Source organism: Dipodomys spectabilis, unplaced genomic scaffold (genome assembly GCF_019054845.1).
Source record: "Dipodomys spectabilis isolate Male_0828 unplaced genomic scaffold, ASM1905484v1 ptg000096l, whole genome shotgun sequence".
In the NCBI taxonomy this organism is placed as follows: domain Eukaryota; kingdom Metazoa; phylum Chordata; class Mammalia; order Rodentia; family Heteromyidae; genus Dipodomys; species Dipodomys spectabilis.
Window position 1 is genome coordinate 2601875 of NW_024870773.1, and position 23259 is coordinate 2625133.

The 23259-nt window shown below is 43.1% G+C and overlaps 1 protein-coding gene across 1 annotated transcript in view; it reads left to right on the forward strand.

The window, feature by feature from the left end:
- The first annotated feature begins 797 nt into the window (after positions 1–797).
- Positions 798–23259, forward strand: part of Nup133 (nucleoporin 133) — a 46646-nt gene continuing 24184 nt past the window's right edge. Inside the window, exons 1-12 of the mRNA XM_042685934.1 lie at positions 798–1047; positions 5304–5422; positions 6776–6879; positions 7807–7914; positions 9380–9514; positions 10660–10830; positions 13432–13587; positions 14033–14103; positions 16741–16888; positions 17862–18009; positions 18817–18974; positions 20535–20626. Of these exons, the coding sequence (XP_042541868.1) occupies positions 866–1047; positions 5304–5422; positions 6776–6879; positions 7807–7914; positions 9380–9514; positions 10660–10830; positions 13432–13587; positions 14033–14103; positions 16741–16888; positions 17862–18009; positions 18817–18974; positions 20535–20626 (1592 nt within the window). The 5' untranslated portion in view covers positions 798–865. The remainder of the gene's footprint in view (positions 1048–5303; positions 5423–6775; positions 6880–7806; positions 7915–9379; positions 9515–10659; positions 10831–13431; positions 13588–14032; positions 14104–16740; positions 16889–17861; positions 18010–18816; positions 18975–20534; positions 20627–23259) is intronic.

Sequence of the window (23259 nt, forward strand, 5' to 3'; positions counted from 1 at the left end):
TGTAGCGAGCACTGTTGTGGCACCACTTGGTTTCTAAGTGCTTGCACATCACCATATTTGCTGCTCTGAGAGTCCTGTGAGTTGTCTCATTTTACAGAAGAGGAAATAAGCACAGGCAAGTTGTGAATTAATGAGCATTGAGGGTATGTGCAGTTTCAGGTAGAGTAGAGAGAGAAGATACTAGACCAAATCAGGTGTGCTTTAGTTCTGGCCTCCCGTCCCAGAGACCCCTAGACAACCCCGATCTCCAGTCCTGGAGACCCCACGACAGCCCCGGCCTCCCGTCCCAGAGACCCCCGAGGCCCCTTCAGCCTCCCGTCCCGGAGACCCCGAGACAACCCCGGTATCCCGTCCCAGAGATCCCGAGACAACCCCGGCCTCGGTCCCAAAGACCCCGAGAGAACCCCGGCCTCCGTCCCAGAAACCCCACGACAACCCCGGCCTCCCACCCCGGAGACCCCGAGACCCACAGCCTCGCAGAGACTGCAGACCGCTGACATCCCCGGGCTCGCTCTGCAAGAGCTGGGCCTTTCGCGCTCCAGCGCGCCCATCTCATCCCAGCCACGCCCCGCGGCGACGCTTCTTGACATCAACGCTGTGCGTCCTCCTTCTCCCTCAAAGACCGGGCGCGGTGCTTTCGTCATCGCTGTGCGCTCGCTGGCCCCCTCGGAACACGCCCCCCCGGCTTGGAGCGTCGCGTCGCGGAGGGGTCCTGGCGGTGCGTCTTGACGTGTGACGTCTTGACGTGTGACGTCTTAAAGTCCTCGGCAAGCGCCTCCCCGCCCCCTGGACGTTCAACTCCGAGCGCGCAAGGCCCGCGCTTCTGTGGTGAAGCTGAAGCGGTCCGCCGCGGCCTTCTGCAGTCATGTTCCCGGCTGTCCCCTCTCCGCGGACCCCGGGCCCCGGGCCCAGGAGAGCCCCCCTGGCCGGAGTTGGGCCAGCGTCCACACCCCGCGCGGCCGGCAGGCGAGGTCTGCCTGTGGGGGCTGCCGGCGGCTCCCCGGCGCTCTTCTCGCCGGTAGGCCGGCGGAGCTCCCTGAGCTCCAGGTAGGTAGGTGGTCGTCTGGCCGGGTCTCGCCCTGCGGACTCGGCCCTTCGCCCGTGCGTGGCGGGGGCGGGCACTGGGAAGGATACGGGGCTTTACTTGGACTGGGTTATCGGTTGACTCGCAGCTCTTTGCGTCAGAAACTCCAGTTCCTAGTTCAGCTTAAGCTCTCTCTAGGTGAGAGAGCAAAATGCAGGCATTTTATGCTACTACCCTCTTTCTGGTGTTCTAGTCTTAATAAGTCGTCCACAGTTGACAGTGCAATCATGATCACACGTTTCTTTGTGGTGTTTTGTTATGGTTGTCATTGTTCTATCCAAACTGTTTGACATTTGATGGATGGCTACCTGCCGGTAGCCCACGAACCAAACGCATCTCCGAATGAGCCAGATGAGCAATCTGTTTTAAATGAAGACTGTGTTCCGTGTTTCTTTTTCCAACTCAGCTTGTAAGATACCCAGTGTATTTATCTGTGGGCAACAAGAAGTGTTAGCAAGGCATCTTTAACTTCCATTTCCTGCATGAGGAGCCGGAAATGTTTCTCCTTTTTACATGGGTCCTTAACCCTTTGACCCTGTGTTTCACTAAAATCCTCGTGAAAACTTTAGAGTCTCCGCAACTGCAGTTTCTTCCTTGTTTACTAGGTAGAAATTTTCATTCCTTCATTTTGCAGTATTGGGAATCAAACCTAGTGCCTGTACATGCTAGCCAAGCACTGTATCACTGAGTTAAAGTTTTAGCCTACCTAGCAATTCTTACAGTGTACCACAAACAGGATTAAATTGAAGAATATTGAACAAATGGGCCTAGAAGTTTTAACTCTGTAAAGCGACCACGAGTACAATTTGAATGATTGCATGGCTGCCTTGGAGATGTTAGAGTTACCCACTAGGTGGACCAAAGGATGTCTTAAGTCATGTAAAGGTTTGAGTTTAATGTTTCAAAGTTTATCTCATCTGCAGAAACTCCTGATTTTAGAACACAGCATATTCCTGTTAATAATAGGAACAAGAGAGAAAATTCTTTGGCAAGCCTCTCATTGTGCTAGGCTTCTTGTTCTGAGGACTTGGGAAAGCTGTCCATAGCATGATTTATGATCCACTTTTTTTTTTGGGGGGGGGGGTCCGGTTGTGGAGCCTGAACTCTGGGCCTGGGCACTGTCCCTCAGCTCTTCAGCTCAAGGCTAGCGCTCTACCACTTGAGCCACAGCACCACTTCTGGCTTTTTTCTTTTTGCTTATGTGGTGCTGAGGAGTCGAACCCAGGGCCTCAGACATGCAAAGCAAGTGCTCTACCACTGAGCCAACTTCCCAGCCCCTTATGATCCACTTTTTATCCTGGTTTGCAATTTAAATGTCTCTGGTTATGACATTGGATGGTTTAATTTGAGATTTATGTTGAGTTGTCCAGTTTCAGGGCCTTAGGAGTATAGTAATTATTCCTGGTCCCATGAAGAAAATTGGACTGATAGAACCTAGAAAATTCAGGATCCTGTCCAGGCTACAGGTAGAAAAAAGAAAGAAAAGGAAAGAAAGAAAGAAAGAGAAAGTTATCAAGACTGCAAGTTCTTCTTCAAAAATGATTTTTTTTCTCTCCTACTTCTATCAGATAATCAGAGTAATGACTTCATTCTCATCAGATTAGACCTGATTATATAAGGGCAGCAAGAATAGTGATTGGCCTTTGATGAAACTTTTTTTCAATGCTGGAGATCAAATCAAAAGTAAATGCACTAGAGAAGCACTCTACTCTGATCTCTAACCCTTGATGGAAATTTTGTTAAGCAATCTCAGATTGTACCTTTTTTTTTTTTGGTCAGTCATTGGGCTTGAACTCTGGGCCTGGGCGCTGTCCCTTAGCTCTTCAGTTCAAGGCGAGCACTCTGCCACTTGAGCCATAGTGCCACTTCTGGTTTTCTGGTGGTTAATTGGAAATAAGAATCTCACAGACTTTCCTACCCAGGCTGGCTTTGAACTGCGATCTTCAGATTTCAGCCTCCTGAGTAACTGGAATTAATAGATATGAGCCACCAGTGCCCAGCTTAAATTGCACCTTTTAAACTTCTCAAGATTAAGAAAGCACACAAGGCATTCTTCAGATATGTATGTATATCCTCAAGTCCAAGGTCTTGGTAATATCATTGTTTCTATTATATCCTATGTCAAAGAGAGCAGATTCTTACAGAACCTTAATACAGATAATTATGTTACCATAATAGAAATACGCTTAATTTCCAAATTCTCAAGGAATGGGAGGAAAATGTTTTCATCTTTGTACACTATACCTTATCAAGTAGAAATATGAAAAATTGTCTGGATAAAAGACAAAATCTGTTTTTTGAAGGTCAGTTACTTAAAATGAAATAAAACCCTTCACATTACCTTGGTCGTGTGTGTGTGTGTGTGTGTGTGTGTGTGTGAGAGAGAGAGAGAGAGAGAGAGAGAGAGAGAGAGAGAGACCATTAGATCTCAGCATCCTGAATAGCTAGGAATACAGGTGTATGTCACTGGTACCCAGCCCACTCTTCATACTCTTAGTATTGTTCTGGAATGCCTTGGCATCAGTAAGACAGGAGAAAATAATAATAACAATTCAAATAAGGAAGGAGAAATGACCTCTTGTAGGGAGCCTTCATGGGTACTAGTTGCTCAAACCTACATAATTCTAGTTACTTCGGAGGCTGAGAATGGGAGAGTGACTGTGTCAGGCCACAGCTAAGCATTCAAGACTTCACCTGGACAAAAAAAGTTGTGTGTGGTGGTACACACCTGTCATCTCAGCTACCACAGAAAGCCTAAAACGGGCATTTTGACATCTAGCTGTATCCCTGGGAAGAAGCAGCAAGACTCTATCTAAAAAATAACCTGGATGAAAAAAGCCTAGATAGAGGTAGTGGAATGCCTGCCTAGCAAGGGTGAGGCCCTGAATTCAAACTGAAATAGTGCCATCAAAAAAAAAAAAAAAAAAAAAAGCTGACTGGGTGTTGGTGGCTCCCACCTGTAATCCTAGCTACTCAGAAGGCTGTTTGAAGGAAGGCAGATTGGGCAGGAAAGTCCTGAAACTCATAACTCCAACTAACCACCAAAAAGCAGGAAGTAGAGTTGTGGCCCAAGTGATAGAGTGCTAGGCTTGAGCAAAAAGCTCAGGGCCAGTGTTCAGACCTTAGATTCAAGGCCTAGGACTGGCACACACACATGCAAAAAGAACAGATCTCATAGCCCCTGAGTAATTGTTTAGGGTCTGATACACAACTATTTTGGGACTGTTTATTGGTAATTGCAGGGCTTTTGGCAATAAAATTTAACTTTGTAGTTCTGCTATGGGGAAAAGTCTTCTGAAGAACAAGTAGGAGCACCAATCCATATGACTAATGGAATTTTGCTTTTCCTCCTGTTTAAACTAATCCAGAACTTCAGAAGCAGGTAACATGTGTTCCTCATTAGTTTCTTCTGCTCATCTTTCAATAGTAAATTTTCTTTACAGGAAAACAACAAATGTTGAGTCTTTGACTTTCTGTTAAAATTTATATATAAAAATTATTCAGTCACACAATGGTAGACCACACCTGTAATCCTAGCTATTCTGAAGGCTTAGATCTGAGGATTGTGGTTCAAAGCCAGCCTGGGCAGGAAAGTCTGTGAGGTTCTTATTTCCAGTTAACCACCTAAAGGCCAGAAGTGGAACTGTGGCTCAAGTTGTAGAGCACCAACCTTGAGCAAAATAGTTCAGGGAAAGTGCCTGAACCCTTAGTTGAAGCCCTAGGACCAGCACAAGAAAAGAAAGGAATGGAGAGAGAGAAAAAGAAAGAAAGAAAGGCAAAAAGGAGAGAGAGAGAGGGAGGGAAAGAAAGAAAGAAAAAATTATTCAGTCCTTTAAAGAAGAAGGATTATAAGGGAATATACTATACCCATGTGTTTAGAAAAGTGCTCTTCAAAGTGCTGAGCTAGAGGCAGGGCTCAGGTGGTGAGCATCAGCTGAGAGTGGGTTGGGTGGGAGCCCAATGAGAGTGTGTTGAGTTCAGGCTCCAGTACTGGCAGAAAATTAAGTACTGATTTCCTGAGAAGAGACATATTTATACATTTCAATGACTGAACATAGGATCTGAAAGCCAGGTATTCACAATACACATGATCCTTTTTCCTCACTGGTACACTGCATCATTTTGTTACCAAAAATCTGTGATCACATGCATAAAGACTAAGATAGTAGAAAATGTCAATATGTGAGTAGAGTTATTTGATATGGCATCTTTTCTTTAGAGGAACACCTACACGGACAGTCCCACACCAGTCCATAATGGAGTTTGTGAACTATGATGTAAAAACATTTGGATCATCTCTCCCTGTGAAAGTCATGGAAGCCCTAACAATGGCTGAGGGTAAGTGGCATCTTTGCTCCCATTAGCAATTCAGACAAAACCTGGGTCTGGCATAGAGGTTGACCATTGCCTTTCTCCGGGATACTTTCACCTATGGAGAGGAACAGGGAATCTAGCTAATTTTTCACTCAATTGAGATATAAATTTGAGAATCAATTATTTTAACACAACACATTAAGTTTTTAATGGTTGTGTCATTTCTGCAAAATTCAGAACCATTTCAAAAGTCGATCAGGTATAAGATTAACTATTTAACAAAAACAGGTGTGGCAGGGAGAGGGGATGTGGCTTAGGGTTAGAGTTCTTTCCTAGCACGCAGGAAGCCTTGAGTCTGATCCTCAGTACCACATAAAAAAGCCAGAGTTGGCACAGTGGCTCAAGTGGTAAAGAGCTAGCCTTGAGCAAAAGAAGCTCAGGGTCAGTGCCTAAGCCCTAAGTAAAAGTCCCAGGACTGGCAAAACAAACAAATAAAAAAGCCAAAAGCCTAGTGCTTTGCATTATTGGTTTAATAATGCAGTAAGGGTAAATAACTGGAAAGGAGTAGCTAACCATGGGAATGAATGAGGAGGAATGTAATTGGAGTAGTTTGTTTTTTAATGTATAAATTGAACAATGAAATCAGTTTAAACTATTTTAAGAAAGGGAAATAAGGGAGAGCATTAAGGGAGAGAGATGATTTGTATTTGTGTGAAAATGTTACAATGAAGCCCTTGTACAGCTAATGTAAGCTAATAAAAAAGCAATAATAGAGTAAGATGGAGCTCCACCTTCATTAATATATTCCATGTAGTATCTTAGGAGCTGTGTGTATCAGTTCATACTACTTAGAACGTTCTGCTGACAGAGAACTAGGTGTAGGAGTTGGGGGTGGGCAGTGAACACAAACTTAAAAAGAGTGCCTAAGAGTAAGAATAGAGAGACTGCGAGTGCCGAGTGCCCTCCATTGCTTCAGTTCTTTCATTAAGGATTCACCTCTAGTCCTTTGTGCTTTTTTGGAATAGTGCTTTTCTATGTTCTTTTTCCTTTTTTTTTTGTAATTCATGTTTGAGCAGTACTGGGATTTGAACTTAAGGCCTCAACACATTCTGGGAGGTACCCATTGAACCACATATCCATTTCCTTTGTATTTTGTTGAAGGTTTCACACTAACTTTACCTGGACTGCACTTACCTTTCCATCACCTGCCTCAATCTCCCAAGTAGCTGATATTAGAGGCATGCCTCACCACATCTGGCTGTAGTGAATTAATCTTTTTGTGCATTTTTATTACTTGTTCTGTTGAAGCATGTGCTATAAGGAAATTTAAACAGTTGCAATTTAAGATTAATTGCATACCTCATTTTTCCCTTTTAGTTGACGATCCACTGTCTGTCTTTGTGGATGAAAGTGGATGGGCTTATCTGGTTTGCAAAGAGAAACTCCTCATTTGGAAGATTACTCCGTCACCTGTGACTAAGGTAAAAGCTTAGTCTATGCATTATCTGTGATGTCAGGTACTGAGTATGCATACAGATTTGTATGTTGGTAAGAAAAAGTGTCTTCTCTTTTAATAATTTTTAAAATGGACATCTGTAGTTTCTTCTCTTCCAAAAACCCCAGAGCACCAGATTCGGTGGTGTCACTGTCTTCATAGTAAAAGATGAAGCTTGAGTTTCTCACCAGGTGAATTCTCTTGGTTCTGCAGCTGAGCTTAACCTGCTCCAAGCTTTAGCATCTTCTTCCTTATAGTTTGGCCTTTTCTGGAAAATGGACTTAGTCTATCCACTGCATTCCTCTGCTTCCTGTCACATACCACTTTACCTAGGCACATAGGGTCCTAGTTGCTGTGTGTGTGTGTGTGTATTTGCGCATGCATGCACACGTGCACATGCATGCCCTGTACTTGCTAGGCAACTACTTTCCCACTGAGCTAAATCCCCAACCCCCACACAGAGACTTTTTTCCTGTGCATTTACTCTGTTTGGTCCTACCACATACTTAATACCCACCATGTCTGTGGAAGTGATGCCAGCAGAGGCAGCCCTTTTCATGATGCTTTATTTTCTTGTATACCACCCCACTGGCAGAACTTTGGTCATGGACCAACCCATTCTCCTTAACCAGCCTCATCCTCTCAAAGGCCCTGGGAAATCTGCAACAGTAGGGCCCTCTTGTCCCCCAAGCCCCCTTGCTACTTTTATTATCAGAGCAGGGAGAGCAGGGGACTGAGCAGGGCATGGCTGGGCTGGGTAGGCATGGTTTATCTTGTGAAATTCAGCTGCTGCAGGTCCTGAGGACCACTTCTGGTAACTGAGCCTCTAAGAATGGCTTATGATGGAGGGGAAGAAATATCTTGGCCTTCCAAGCATTAATGTGAAAGAATTTCTGTTTGATTGATTCTGCAGTTGTCGGTTTGCAAGGAGCTTCAGCTGCCACTTAGTGATCTCCACTTGAGCACTGACCTGGTGGCCCTGTCTTACTCTGCAGCCTCAGGTGAAACACATTCGGTTCAGGTACGTGGTCTAAAAGCTAACCAAGACATGAAACCTTTAAAGCTACTGCAGTAATGAATAGGAAAAACTTTAGAAGTTGTTATCACAGTCAGGGATTTCCTGAGTAGAGTTCCAAGGGCTCAACAGATTGGAGAGAAAATGGACAAATGAGTCTGCATCAAGCTAAAAAGTTTCTGCACAGCAAAGTACATCGTTACCAAGCTAAAAAGATAGCCTAAAGAATGGGAGATCTTTACCTGCTATACATCCGACAAGGGCCTAATAGCCAGCTCAAGAAACTAAACTCTCAAAGAAGAAATAAACCAAATATAATAAATGGGCAAAGGAGTTAAATGCAGTCGTCGAAGAAGTAAGAATGGCCAGTAAACACAAAAAGAAATGTTCAGCATCTCTAAAGGAAATACAAATGAGAACATTGAGATTCCATCTCATCTTAGTAAGATTGGCCATCATCAAGAATACAAATTTATCATTATACATTTATTGTTATAAATGCTGCTGTGGATGTCAGGAAAAAGAACCTTATTACACTGCTGTTGGGAGCATAAACTAGTGCAACTACTTTGAAAGACAGTTTGGAGATTCCGCAAAAAAAACATAGAACTACCCTGTGACCCAGCCATACCACTTTTGAGCATCCAGAATATTACAGGTGAGGATATACTTGCACATCTATATTCCTTGCTGCGTTATTCATGGTAGCCAAGCTATAGAAGGAGCCCAGATGCTCTACAGTGGATGAATGGACCAAGAAAATTTGACACCCACAATGGAATTTTTTGTGTTGATCCTAGGCTTGAACTCTGTGCTTGGGCGCTGTCCCTGTACTTTTGTGCTCAAGACTAGTTCTCTGCTGTTTGAGCCACAGCTCCACTTTGGCTCTTTTGGTATTTAATTGGAGGTAAGAGTCTGACAGGCTTTCCTGCTGGGTTTGGCTTCAAATTTTGATCCTCAATCACACAAAACTATACGTGAAGGTGGTACCAAAGCTAGGAATTACACAGATCTTTAGCAAGCTACACTCAAGGGATGGGTGACACCAACAGCAAAATGAAATGGACCTCAGATGCTACAGCTGCCTTGATGAGTCTCAGCTCGGCTAAGGAGCAAAGTCTGACTGCTGTGCTCCTCTGTGTGATCTCACTGTTCTGTGTCCTCAGAGAGGGCTACAGCTGTGGGCACTGGATTGCTAGGGTTAAGGTGTGTCAGGGCATGATTACAAGGGACAGCACTAAGGGGATTGGGGATGGCGGGACTGTTCAATACCCTTATGGTATGCGGTTAATTACACTCCACATGTTAAAATTCATAGAACCATGCAAAGGAGGGAAAGTCAATTACCCAATTAGACTATTTTTACCAGTTTTGAAACAGTTCTTGTGTCTAATATCACCTGTTGTCAGACTCCCAGGTAGTAGAGCCTTCTTTTATGTGGTTACTGACTGGACTGTGATTTTGTTTTCAGGCTGTGGCTGTTATGGTTGCCACCAGAGAGGGATCCATCCGCTATTGGCCAAGCCTTGCTGGAGAGGACACCTACACGGAGACCTGTGTGGATTTGGGGGGCGATAAGACTTGCATGTTTCTGACTGCAGTGCAGGTGTGGGGGAAATTCCTTGTATTTATGGGAAAGCCATGGCTCAGACTGGCAGTGAAATTAGAATGACTGAAAATAGGGGTTCTGGCCAAGGAGTCCAGGGAAGGATAGACTATTAAATAAGAACAAGGAACAGAAAAATGAAGGCCTGTGATTGAGAGCAGCTAGGTGAAAGGGGCTTCGGGCTTCCCTCATAGGATTAACATGACCCTGTCCAGTAGAAGAGAGCGGTGTTAACCTCCTTAAGATTGCTTTACGAGAGTAGCTTAGAAACAGACGCTAAAGCATGCATGCAAGCATCTACTCTAATTATACCAAAGAAATAAAACATTTAATTTGTTGAGCTGCAATATGGTCCACCTATAATTTTAAAAATCAGATTCAGAAAATGGAAAATTTAAGCCGGGCACTGGTAGCTCAAGCCTGTAATCCTAGCTACTCAGGAGGCTGAGATCTGAAGATTGCAGTTCAAAGCCAGCACAGGCATGAAAGTCAATGAGCCTCTTATCTCCTATTAACCACTAGAAAACCCAAAGTGTAGAGCACTTGCCTTGAGTTGAAGAGCTCAGGGACAACGCCCAGGCCCAGAGTTCAAGCCCTATGTCAAGAAAAAAGAAAATAGGAAATTTTCTGTTGTAGTTTTTTAAATTAGCTTACATTATTTTTTTCTTTTTTTTTCTTTCTTTATTTTTTTTATTGTGAGAATACTGTACAGAGCAGTTATAATTACATGGGCAAGATAACGAGTACATTTCTTATCAAGCATTGTTGCCTCCTCTTTGTTTCCCCTTCCCATCCCTTTCCATTCTACCCCCCTCCCCCCATCCAGCTTACATTATTTTTATTAGTTATTTTACTAGTTATATAGAAATTTTTATATGTAGAATAAGTTCTTAAAATATTTTATTAATAGTGGGGGGTTTATTCATTTAGATTTGTATAACATGGGAATATTTTTTTCTCTGAATTGAAGTTTTTTTCTGGTATGGATTTTGAAGGTAGGACCTTGCACTTGATAGGTGAGTATTCTATTACTTGAGCTATGCCTCAAGCACTATAACCATTTTTTCACTAGTTCTCATGATCATAATTGTTTTCCTGAACTTATTGTTGTTGTTCTAAACTAATCTCACCTTATTTATTTACAGGGAGGAAGTTTTATTTTGTCCTCAGTTGGATGCCAGCTGATCCGGTTGATACCTGAAAGCTCTGGGAAGATTCACCAGCACACCTTGCCCCAGGGGCATGGCATGCTCTCAGGAATCGGTCGCCGTGTTTCTTCCCTTTTTGGAATTTTGTCTCCAAGTAGTGACCTCATGGTAAGTATAAAATGTCTGGTTACGCTTATCTTCTGTGAATGGAGGGAAAGAGGTACCAGTTTGGGTAGTTTGTTAAGATTGGAGTAGAGAGCTTTCCCTAAAATACTAATGAAGCCGGGTACCGGTGGCTCGCGCCTATAATCCTAGCTACTCAGGAGGCTGAGATCTGAGGATAAAGGTTCAAAGCCATCCAGGGCAGGAAAGGCCGTTAGACTCTTAGCTCCAGTTAATCACCAGAAAACTGGAAGTGGTGCTATGGCTCAAGTGGTGAGTGCTAGCCTTGAGCTGAAGAGCTGAGGGACAGTGCTCAGGCCCAGAGTCCAAGCCGTATGACTGACAAAATAAAATACAATACTAATGAAGAATGTCTTCTTATCAAAATGAACTCCAAGAAATGGAAACAAGGTTTTTTATTGTACTGTTTTCAGTTATTTCTTTTTTTCCTTTGTTTTATTCCCTGTTGTCACTGTTTTTTATTTCTGTACCCTTTGTCTTGTATTAAGTTTATCTGATTTGGGGAAGGGAAGGTAAATCACAGAAATGGTGGGACAAAGAGTGAACCAATTTTACAGTGATAAGCACTATAGGCACTCGTGCCTATAGTCAAGAGAGAAAAAGTGGGAGAAAGTGAGGGAGGGAAGGACGCTGTTCTAAAAGAAATGTACTCATTACCTAACTTATGTAACTGTAACTCCTTTGTATATCACCTTTACAATAAAATTTAAATTAAAAAAGAATGCCATCAAAAAAATATATCTGGCTTACAATAAAAAACTTGGTTTCTAAGTAAAGCCAGTAAGTTGAAAGCTACAAGGAAGTTGGCATTGGCTCCATACAAATCAAAGCCATCATGTAAAATCTAGAGTGTGTTTTTTAAAGATTAATTTGACTTTTTAGCCTTCATGTGAAATACATCCTTCCTCCCAGACCTTCTGAAAATGGCTTGCATTTATACCTGTTGACTGGACTGCTGTCCCCACTCAGCCTGGGGAAGGGAGGGTAATGGGGTAATGCTTTGGGGAGTGTCTGCTCTTCGAGCAGCTCTGCATTTGCCCTCTCGTAATCATTATGACAGGCTATGAAGTATACAGTCTGTGTCTAGTTTGCTGATGATGAGGCTTAAAGCCATGACACTGTTCTTTGGGTCTCCCTCTCCTGTACAGTGCCTCAGTCAATCGCCAGGTGCTTCCTTCACGGCTCATTTCACCCTGGCTTCCTGTTCCTGTCTGTATGCCTGTCTGCACTCTGGTAAATCTTACCCAGGGACCTGTTCCAGTCCAGTTTGCCTACTGCTGGCCCTTTTTTCCCCATCCTTGTCCAGAGTTTTGGAGACAGATATAGAGACAAGACCTTCCTTTGCTCAGGACTGTTGTATACATCCAGCTTAGACAACACATATCTGCTTCATAAGTCAGTTACTACTTTGTAAGTCCGTCAGCCAACATCACACACGACAAATTTCACACATGCCCCTTCCCCCCAGACTTGTTTAAGAACAGCTCTGCTCAAAAGGCATGGGCAACAACTTGCTTGTTTACTGGGTTTATAGTCTTACACACAAGAATCTACTATATTTAATTTCGCATTCTTTTTTTACTTCCATATGTATTTAATTAGTTGTTTTTTTTACTGGAACTAGAGAATGAACTCAGAACCTTGTGCATACTTGGAGAACACCCTTTATCCCAGTTACTTTTCTTGCCCATCCTTCTCTTGTTTTTTTTTTTTTGAGTCCAGTTGTGGGGCCTGAACTCTGGGCCTGGATACTGTCCCTCAGCTCTTCAGCTCAAGGCTAGTGCTTTACCACTTGAGTCACGGCGCTACTTCCGGCTTTTTTCTTTTTGCTTATGTGGTGCTGAGGAATCGAATCCAGGGCCTCATGCATGCAAGACACACGCTCTACCACTGAGCCACCTTCCAGCCCTGGTTTTTTTTTTTTTAACCAGTCCTGACTCAAGTCCTGGGCACTGTCCTGAGCTTCTTTTGTTCAAGGCTAGTACTCTACCACTTGAGCCACATCATCATTTCTGGCTTTTTCTGTTTATGTGGTACTGAGGAATCAAACCCAGGACTTTATACATTCTAGGCAAGCACTCTACTACTAAGCCACATTCCCAGCCCCTCTTATTTTTTTATTAGCATACATTGGAGGTACATGGGTGTTTTATTGTGACATTTGCAGGCATGTGTACAATGTATTCCACTCAATCTCATCTTCTCTATCACTCTCCCTTACCTTTCTCCCCCTTTCTAAATCAATTCTAACATTTCATTATTGTATTTTTATGCATGCAAACAAACTGCATTCTTAATTTTTAAAGGAAGAGGCCTTATTGTTTTCCGGTTTAACAGGACTTGCTCCCTGAAGATGGACATGGTAACTTGACCATCCCCCAGCTCTTCTCTTCCTGATTCTTTTGTGCTCTGTTTCTTTGTGCATGTGGAGGTCCTACTTTGTTTTCAAGGTCTATTTCAGGAACTTTACTTCTTCAAATCCTGAGTGAGGGATTCTGGGGAGATGACAGTTACATAGCCATAAAGCATGAAATTCAAGATTCCAGCTAGAATCCAATTTGTAAGCATTTTCCCTTCACTGTGCAGTTGGCTGGTGTTCTTTGGGACAAAGGAAACTCGAGCTTCTATAGTCTGACAAACTCAAACATCAGTAAATGGGAATTGGATGACTCCTCAGAGAAACTAGCACACACTTGGGATGTACATCGAGCTCTAAAGGAAAACATCACTGATGCTATTTGGGTGAGGAACAATAATGTTTATGTTTCTGGCTCATGTTTATGGTGTATGATGATATTCCTTCCTTATTTTTGTTTTGTTTGCTTATTTTTTTGTTGTTTTTTTATAATCTTGCTAATTAGCCTAGTCTAGGCTCAACTTTATGATTCTCCTGAGTGCTGGGTTACTGGTATATGCCACCACACCAGTCCTCCTGCCTTATCTATCTGAACACATTTCTATATAATCTGAGAGGGTAGGACCATCAAATAAGCAGAAGTAGTAGGGGGTTCAATCCCAACCTATATTGGAACTTACTGATTAAGTATTTACTTGTTTAAATTATGGTTTCAAGTGTATGTTCCTCTCCACAACTGCTGCCACAGCTGTGGTGGCACCTCCCTGGGTGCCAGGATGCAGAGGTGAAAAGTCTGTCCTAGCAACCTTACATTTTGATATTCCCATCCAGGGATCTGAAAGCAACTATGAAGCTATTAAAGAAGGAGTCAACATTCGCTATTTGGACTTGAAACAAAACTGGTAAGCAGTGAATTTGTTGTAAAGAAATTAGATTACAGACTAGATGGTTCAGCAGTGAAGTGCCTACCTAGTAAGTGGGAAGCCAGATTTCAAACACCTGTCCTGTAAAACATAAGCACTAAGCCATAGCAACTTACTTGAGAAGTCATTTATGCTAGCTGCTAGTACCATTCTCAGCCCTGCTCAGCCTCCTGCGCAGTCTTGCTGTCACCTAGGCACTGGTTCATCCGAGAACGGAGGCTTTCCCACTTGAAAGCAGTATGCTCTTACCAGGGCGGCTGTCTATAAGAACTGCCGCTTCTCTACTCTCAGCTGGAGCAGCTCTTTCCTCACTTTGTCTTCAGGTGACGCCAAGACTGCCCTTCTGCTGTCCTTGTGACTGCTCCAAGCTGTAGTCTATGTCTTGTGGTGACATTGGGCACTTGTGTTCTGAGGGAGCTCTGGTGGCTTAGCTGATGGTTAAGCTAAGCAGGCCAAGAATGGGACTAGGCTTTGTCTTGATAGTACAGTGAGAACTTGGTCATGGTTTATGCTTACAGTGAATTCCTCTTATAAACGATGCTGAGGCTGGGTGTGGTGGCTCACATGGGAGCCCATGGGAGGCCAAGCAAGAAGATAACAAGTACTGGTTAAACCTGGGCTACATGGTGAGACACTGTCTCCAGAAAAAGTAAAAAATCAAAGACTGTTTTTCATGTGTTTGATAACAATGTTTACTGTGTTTTTATTTAGTGTAGTAACTAATTTTGCATGCAGGGATAGCATAGTAGTTACCTCTATGTGAGTTTCTCTTTATGCTATTGGGCTCTTAATGTACTACTCCTTCGCTCACAGCTGGCACTACTACTGAGCCACATCTCCAGTCCATTGTGCTCCTTCTTTTTTTTCCCCAGGGCTGAGGACCGAACCCAGGGCCTTGCCCGCGCCCTTCCGCTGGGCTAAACCCCCAGCGCCTCCTTCTTTAGTCTGAAAGCCTTCTAAAAGTTACCAGAGAGCTGAAATAGTAGTGTTTACTTCCCTTGACAAACATTTTGGTTACTTACAGTGTACATGTTTTCACCTATCTGTAGTGGATTTTTAGAAATAGAAGCACGCTGCTTATACATAGCCCCTGTGGGTTTCACAGTGAGTGTTCAGATAAAATGGGGGACAGAACAAACTGTGCTTAGGAATTGCTGTTCGGGAGCTTTGCTTCCCACTTGTCCTGTGACAGCCTCAGTCTTAGTAAGCTTGGATTTTTCCTCAAACCTTCTTTACCTGTGCTAATATGAGTCTGCTCTCTCAGGTTATTAAGGTCTGTGGTCAGACATATGGAGAATTCAACCCCTGTGTGAGTGTCTTCTGCTTGGGAGCAATACCTGTCCTGAGTGTTAACAGTGTTCCCTATTTTATCCAGTGCTACAATCTGACAGCCTGAATCTATATTTCAGTGTGCAGACTTATAAATTCTTTTACTAAATACTGGTAAATTCCACATAGGTATTTTCATTTTAAACCTTGGACTTTTTTATCATAAATTTATCACCTTTATTACTTCTCAGAATTTTATTAAAATAGCTTCATGACTTTTTTTTGGGGGGGGGGGGCTCCGGTCGTGGGGCCTGAACTCTGGGCCTGGGCGCTGTCCCTCAGCTCTTCAGCTCAAGGCTAGCGCTCTACCACTTGAGCCACAGCGCCACTTCCAGCTTTTTTCTTTTTGCTTATGTGGTGCTGAGGAATCGAACCCAGGGTCTCATGCATGCAAGGCAAGCTCTCTACCACTGAGCCAACTTCTCAGCCCAGCTTCATGACTTTCAAATAAGGCTTTTTGTTTTGTTTTGTTTTACAAAGATGTCAAGGAAAACTGGTCCTCACATCATTCTAAGGATGTTATTTGTTAACTGTGTCTCTGCGTTGTAGCACGATGCATGGTACCATGCTTACTGGTTGTCACACAGTGCCTTCATAGGCACTTCAGGACTGGTTGACCAGTGCTCTATGTGGGAAGGGAAACCCCAGGGTTCCTTCCTCTGAGACCCCACTCCAGCATTCCTTATGCAGTGTTCTTATAGGCCTTTAGGACACAAGCAACACATTCCAAACTGGAGAAAAAATTTTCTTGAATTCTGTTGAATTACAGATTTGAGTCTGGTTTCTTTCACTTAGTGCATTTGAAATTGATAATGTGTTTCTTTTCATTGCCAAATAGTATTGCATTGTGTGAGTACACCAGGCTTATTTATCTATTCAGTAGTTGAAAAATGTTGGGTTAGCCCATCACTGGTGCCTCACCCCTGTAATTGTACCTACTTAGGAGGCTGAGATTCAGGATTGTTGTTGGAAGCTAGCCCAGGCAGTAGAGTCCATGAGACTTGTATCTCTAATTAACCCATAAAACACCACAAGACCTGTCACTCAAGTGGTACAAAAGCTCAGAGACGATGCCCAAGCACTGAGTTCAAACCCCAAGAACAGCTCACAAAAAAAGACATTAGGTTTTCTCAGTTTAGTATGTGTTCATCTGAGCAGACCTTTTGCTTCCACTGGGTTAGAAACTGGGAGTAAGATTGTTAGTATATGTGGTGAGTGTGTTTTTAAGTCTGTAAGAACTTCCAGGCTGTTTCCAAAGAGGCTGTGGTTTTCTTTGTTTTTGGCTAGTGATGGGCTCCTGGTCTTGGCAGCAGCTTGGCACCCTGCTGACAGTCCCTGCCTCATCTACTACTCCTTGATAACTGTAGAAGATAATGGCTCCCAAAAGTCTGATGCAGTCACTGTTGAAGTCACCCAGTATAGCCCACCTTTTCAGGTAAGTTCAGTCACAAAAGTCAGCAACACACTGACTGCTGAAACCATTCCGCACTCTCGGAGGTCATGCTCTTTGAGGTTCTCTACAGGGCTTGGAAATACTACAAGGTTCAGTTTTGAGCCCTGTGTATTACAGAAAAAGGGATTGTATTTGTAGGCATTGGTGCTAGGAACTCCTCAGAGATATTCTAAGCTGAGAAGGCAGACTCATGAGGTGAGCTGTGGACAGCAACTGAGTATGTTGCTAAGGACCCATGTTCATGAGGGAGGCCAAGGTGGTAGTTGTCATTCATTCGTTGCATTTAGGTTTGTATTACAGTGTCTGACTGATTGTCTTGAATCTTTTTTCTTTTTTCTTTTTTTTTAAATCTTTTTTCTTAGTAGGACTCATTTGAGCCTCCCAGCCTTCAACCCATGTTTTGCTAATTCTCTTACTTTTGGTGTTAGTTGCTTTCCTAGATTAATCTCGCTGTGTGTGTTCACAGGGAGGAAGTTTCTCTTGTCCTCTGTGGGATGCCCATTGAGAGCACTAATGCTGCTTAGGGCAGAGGCCTCACAGCCTCCTCTCAAGACCCCACCTGCCAATACATCCTCTAGGAATTTTGGAGAGTAGGTTTCAGCATAGGGATTTTGAAGATATACAAATCTCCCTGTGCAATATTTGCAAGTCTCTTGTCTCTTATTTTATAAATCACTTTGGGTAGTATTTAGGTTTTCACAGGAGAATCAGTGACTTAGCATTTTATCATGTTTTATGGGGTAGTGTCATGACAAAATGTGACTATAAAATCATGTAAGTATTTTATTTCATTTCTCCTTTTTTAATATACATTTTTTATTGTAAAGATACTGTACAGAGAGGGTTACAGTTACATGAGTAAGGTAAAAATTATATTATCAAGCATTGTTACCCCCTCCTTTATTTTTGCCGTATATTTCATTTCTCTTAAATATAATCTTAATTTAATTTTCAGTCTGAAGATCTCATTACATGTCGATTGATGGTCCCAAATTTTTCAAGCCAGGCAGCCTACCTATACACTGAGAATACAGTTTATATATGCTCTACGGGGACTGGGAAGTCCTCTCTCCCCCCAGAGAAAATTGTCTTCACTGCACAAGGTATTGTAGCCACTTTTCAGAGGCATGATTGGTAGTCATTCCTGTTCGTTTTGTTATCTTCCCATAGGCATTGCTTTAGGCCTACTTCTTTTTAAGTGCCATGGTGATATTTAATACCAGGGTACAACTGTTGACATCACAGCCCATCTGAAAACCAAAGGGAAAAGGGTTCCCAAACCTTTACACTTATGGGCAAAATAGTAACATTTTTCCCAGGGTAAGTGACCAAGAAGAAAAGAAATGACACTGAAAGAAGTAATGGTTTATCCTAGTTGGTGAGGTTGACTTTCTCCTCACCTATGTGGTCTAGACCCCTAGCAAGGGAAATCCCAGATGCCTGGACCTGGAGCTGGGGGTAGTTCAGACAAGTCCAGCAGATGTTCTGCTCAGAGGGGCTATGCAGAGGGCAATGCAGGTGTGGGCACAGAATGAAGCCCATGGAGTCTGATTCTTGCATGGGGCCTCGATGGTGGGATGGAGACAGACAGAGAGAGACAGAGAGAAAGAGAGTTGGGCTTTAGACAGCAGATTGTCGTGTGTGTGTGTGTGTGTGTGTGTGTGTGTGTGTGTGTGTGTGTGTGTGTGTGTGTGCGCGCTTTAGACAGCAGATTGTCCTCTGGGGTGTGTGTGTGTGTGTGTGTGTGTGTGTGTGTGTGCTTTAGACAGCAGATTGTCCTCTGGGGTGTGTGTGTGTGTGTGTGTGTGTGTGCGCACGCACATGTATAGGTGCCCTCTCACTTGGTTAATTTTAAACAGTGTGTTGTGCTACTTGTGTCCTCTTTTTGTTTGTTTGTTTTTCTATTCCAGGAGATGGCATTTTGGGTGCTGGCTCCTATGGTGGTGTTCCTGTCCTTTTCTCTAGAAATAATGGTCTAGTGTCTATCACCTCAAGGGAAAGCATGTCCCTGTTGGCAGAGGACTTAGAAGAGTCCTTGGCGTCTTCCATTGCTGGACCCAGCAATGAGGTAATAAGTTTCCATAAGATTGCTTAACTGTTATTTTCTTTTTAATGCACTGGTCCTGGGGCTTGAACTCAGGACTTGAGTGCTATCTCTGAGTTCTTTTGCTCAAGGCTAGTGCTCTACCACTTGAGCTATAGCTTCTACTTCTGAGCTATAGCTTCTACTTCTGACTTTTAGCTGGTTACTTGGAGGTAAGAGTCTCATGGACTTTCCTGCCTGGGCTGGCTTTGAACCACAATCTTCAGATCTGGGCTTTCTGAGTAGCTAGGGTTATAGTTATGAGCCACTGGTGCCAGGCTGTTTAACTTTTTGTTGTTGTTGGTCATGGGGCTTGAACTCTGGGCCTGGGCATTGTCTATTGTCTCTCAGCTCTACAGCTCAAGACAAGTGCTCTACCACTTGTGCCACATTGACACTTCCAGTTTTCTGGTGGTTTATTGGAGATAAGAGTCTCACGTACTTTGCTGCCCAGTTTGCTTTATACATTGATCCTCAGTCTACTGAGTAGCTAGGATTACAGGTGTGAGCCACCAGCGCCTAGTTGTTTAATATTTTTTTATCAGTACTTTATTCATATATTTCACATAATCTGACAGTTTTAGAGATTTGGAATGAAAACCTCAGTTCTAGCCAGGCACTAGAGACTCATGCCTGTAATCCTAGTTACTCAGTAGACTGAGATCTGAAGATGCAGGTTCAAGCCAGCTTGGATAGGAAAACCTATTCAAAATCTATTCAGATGAAAAATACCCCAATATACTGACCCCAACGTATGTAGACTATTTTTGTAACTCAAAATTAAAATGATTCTATATCATTTCTACAGAAAGTAAAGGGCTTTTTGTTGCTTGATTGGGTTGGTGGGGAGGGTATGTGCTAATGGAGCTTAAACTGGGGGCCTTATGCTCTCAGTCAACTTTTTCTCATGGCTGGCACTTTTCCACTTAAGCCACACATCCAGTTCCAGTTTTTTGCTGGTTTGGAGATGAGAGTCTCTCAAATTTGTCTGTCCAAACTGGCTTAGAATCCTAATCCTCAGATCTCAGCCTCCTGTGATTTTTTTTTGTGTAGTAGTAAGGCCCTGAACTCAAGATGATAGGCACATCTCATTGGGGCCAGCCAAAGCAATGTGTTTAAAAGTTTGTTTTGTAATCATGTGGTTATAGCTGTTCTCCTGCATGTTCTAAAGCTGTCTTAAAATGTTCCATTTATTTAAAATTTTTATAAATCGCTATTTAATCTCATCATCCAAAATGCTTATAGTATACATTATAATTAGCTATATAATAGAAAGCCTATGAAAGATTTGAAAGGTTATATTGATCATGATGAAGTAAATCCCTAAACAGTTTTACTCATGGTATAATCCCTGAGTTATTGCCTTATCTATAGGTCTTTGGTCATTTGTCTGGTACTTTGATACATTGTTACATTTCTCTGAGTATATAAACAAAGTCATGTAGACTTTGGCTAACAGCTTGTAGGGGTATCTTCCTTCTTGGGTAGTCTAATTCTTCAGCATTGGGAATATTCTGGGATGTTCACCTCTTTGTTTCTTTGCAGAGTATAGTTTTTGAGACCTCCATGAAGAAGGAAACTATAGCACAGGAAGATAAGACGAAGCTACTGAAAGCTGCTTTTCTGCAGTACTGCAGGTACATAATGTTTTGGTTTGTTTGCATGTAATATCTTAGCTGCTCCAGTCCTCAGGTCCTGACCCCATAAACTGGTGAATGGTGTATAGAAGCTCTTTACTGAGGTGACTGAAGTTAGGCTCTGAGTGCCTGCATGGTTTAACTTTACCTTGTTAAGTTTTCTGCCTGAGAAAGTGATTTTGTTTTATTAAGTAGCAGTCTTAGCCAGGCATTGGTTGCAATCCTAACTACTTGGATCCTAGTTACTAGGAACGCTGAGATCCAGAGGATCATGGTTAAAACCATCCTGAGCAGAAAGGTTCACATGACTCCATCACCAGTTACCAGAAAAGCTGAAATAGAAGTGTGGATTGAGTGGTAGTGTGCCAGCCATGAGCACAAAAAGTGGACAAGAAGTCTCAGTCCTGAGTTCAAGCCCCAGTATTGGCACATACACACATGCGTGTGCACACACAAGTAGTGGCTGGGTGCTAGTGGCTCATACTTCTCACACTGTAATCCTAGCTACTCAGATCTGAGGATTGCAGTTTGAAGCCAGCCTGAGCAGAAAAGGACCCATGAGACTCTTATCTCCAGTTTGTCTAGCTTACCACTTGAAAACTGGAAGTGGAGTTGTGGCTCAGAGTGGTGAGTAGTAGAGAGTTCAAGCCCTACAATTGACCAAAAAAAAATTGTAAACTTCTTTTTCCCCCTTCCCAGTTACACAGTTTGAGTGCAGGACATCACATTTACTCAGTTTGCTAGCTGACTGGCACTCTACCACTTGAGGTACACTTCTTACCTAATTGTTTGCTGGCTAATTGGTGATGAGGTCTTGTGAATTTTTCTGCCCTAGTTAGCTTCAAACTATGATCCTCTGGATCTCAGGCTCCTGAGTGGCTAGGATTACAGAAGTGAGCCATTGGTACCCAGTAAGTACTAGTAGTGTTTTTTGTTTTTGTTTTTTTTTGTCGGTCATGGGGCTTGAACTCTGGGCCTTGGCGCTGTCCCTCAGCTCTTCAGCTCAAGGCAAGCGCTCTACCACTTGAGCTACAGCGCCACTTCCGGTTTTCTGGTGGTTTATTGGAAATAGGAGTCTCATGGTCTCTCCTGCCCGGGCTGGCTTTGAACCGCGATCCTCAGATCTCAGCCTCCTGAGTAGCTAGGATTACAGGCGTGAGCCACCAGCGCCCGGCTGTTTTTTGGTTTTTTTTACTTATCAGTCTTATTTTAAAAATTGGATTACTTTTTAAATTGCACATTTATGTTTTAATTACCATTCTCATTAACAATGTAGCAAGTATATAGTTCTTAAATTTGTTTCTTGTAGCTACCAAAACAGATTGCCATAAGCTGAATTAGAACAACAGAATTTTGGAGACCAAAGCCTGAAATAAGGGGGTCAGCTCTTTTTGGACCCTGGGGGGGGAATTTTTCCCACTTGTCCTGGCTGCTTGGTTTGTAGGTGGCTTGCTTCTGTTTCCATTGTCACATGACTTCTGCAAACTGTAACTGTCATCACATAACCTTATTAGGACTAGACATCAGATGTTAGGGCCCACTCAAATCCTTCTTAACTAATCCTGTCTACAAAAGTCCTCATTCCCGGTCTCGCCTCTTAAGGCTTTAAATGTGGGCATAAATGTGGTGAGTGTGGTAGCCTGTTCAACTCAGTGCCATCAGCTTAAGGTCTCCATCAGGGACATGGTCTCAGCCTGCATCTGTGAGCAGTCTCTGAAGCAGCATCACAAGACATCTAGCATGGCTGTGCTCTTCACTCCTGCGAGCCACATTCATGCCACTGCTGGGGACGCAGAATCTTCATAGGAGGGTCATGCTGCTTCTGAAATGGATTCTCAGCCCCAAGTTCTGTAGGAACTTCCTAACTGGGTTTTTGTTTATCCTGCCTTGTCTGCCATCTAACCTTCTCCATACATCATAGAATTGGAAAGGTCTTTGGGAAAACCAGAACAGACTGTGATAGCTAATCCCCTAGTCTTTCCAAAGGTTCCTTGGGTTTGATTGTAAACCCCACACTGTGGCTTACAGGGTATCATGTGCTGTGATTTTCTGATTTGTCCCTTCTGAATATGAGTCATGCTTGTTCCGCTTGGCACTCTCCTTGTCTGCTATTGGCTCTACCTTGTTTCAACTTTAAAGCGTCTCCTTTGTGAGAACTTACCTGTCCTTCACTTTGTTGACCTAGAATTTCTCTTCTAGACTGTCCTTCCTGCGTGATCTGTTCCTCTTTCATTGATTGCTTCAGGTTTCGGAGGCACAGCTTCCTTGAGAGCTGATGGGCACAAGTGCATACCTGCCACATTCTCCCCATCTTCCCCTGGTCTCTTCTTCTACATCAAGCCTTGTATACACAGAACTTTCTCCAAGGACTTCGTGGCAGTTTGTTTTCCCTTCTGTGTGCTCTGTAGCCCTCTGTTTATACCTGTCCTCATGCTTCTCACAGATGTACCCTTGCTTTCCAGTTGTCTGAGACTTTATAAAGTCTAGGACTGACTTCAGCATTCGGTGTCCAGAGCCTAGCATGCTGTAAAGACCCAATATTTTATGAATTAAGACTGCACAGTAAATTTGTGTGTGTATGTATATGCCAGTGTTGGGTCTTGAACTCAGAACTTGGGTGCTGTCCCTGAGTT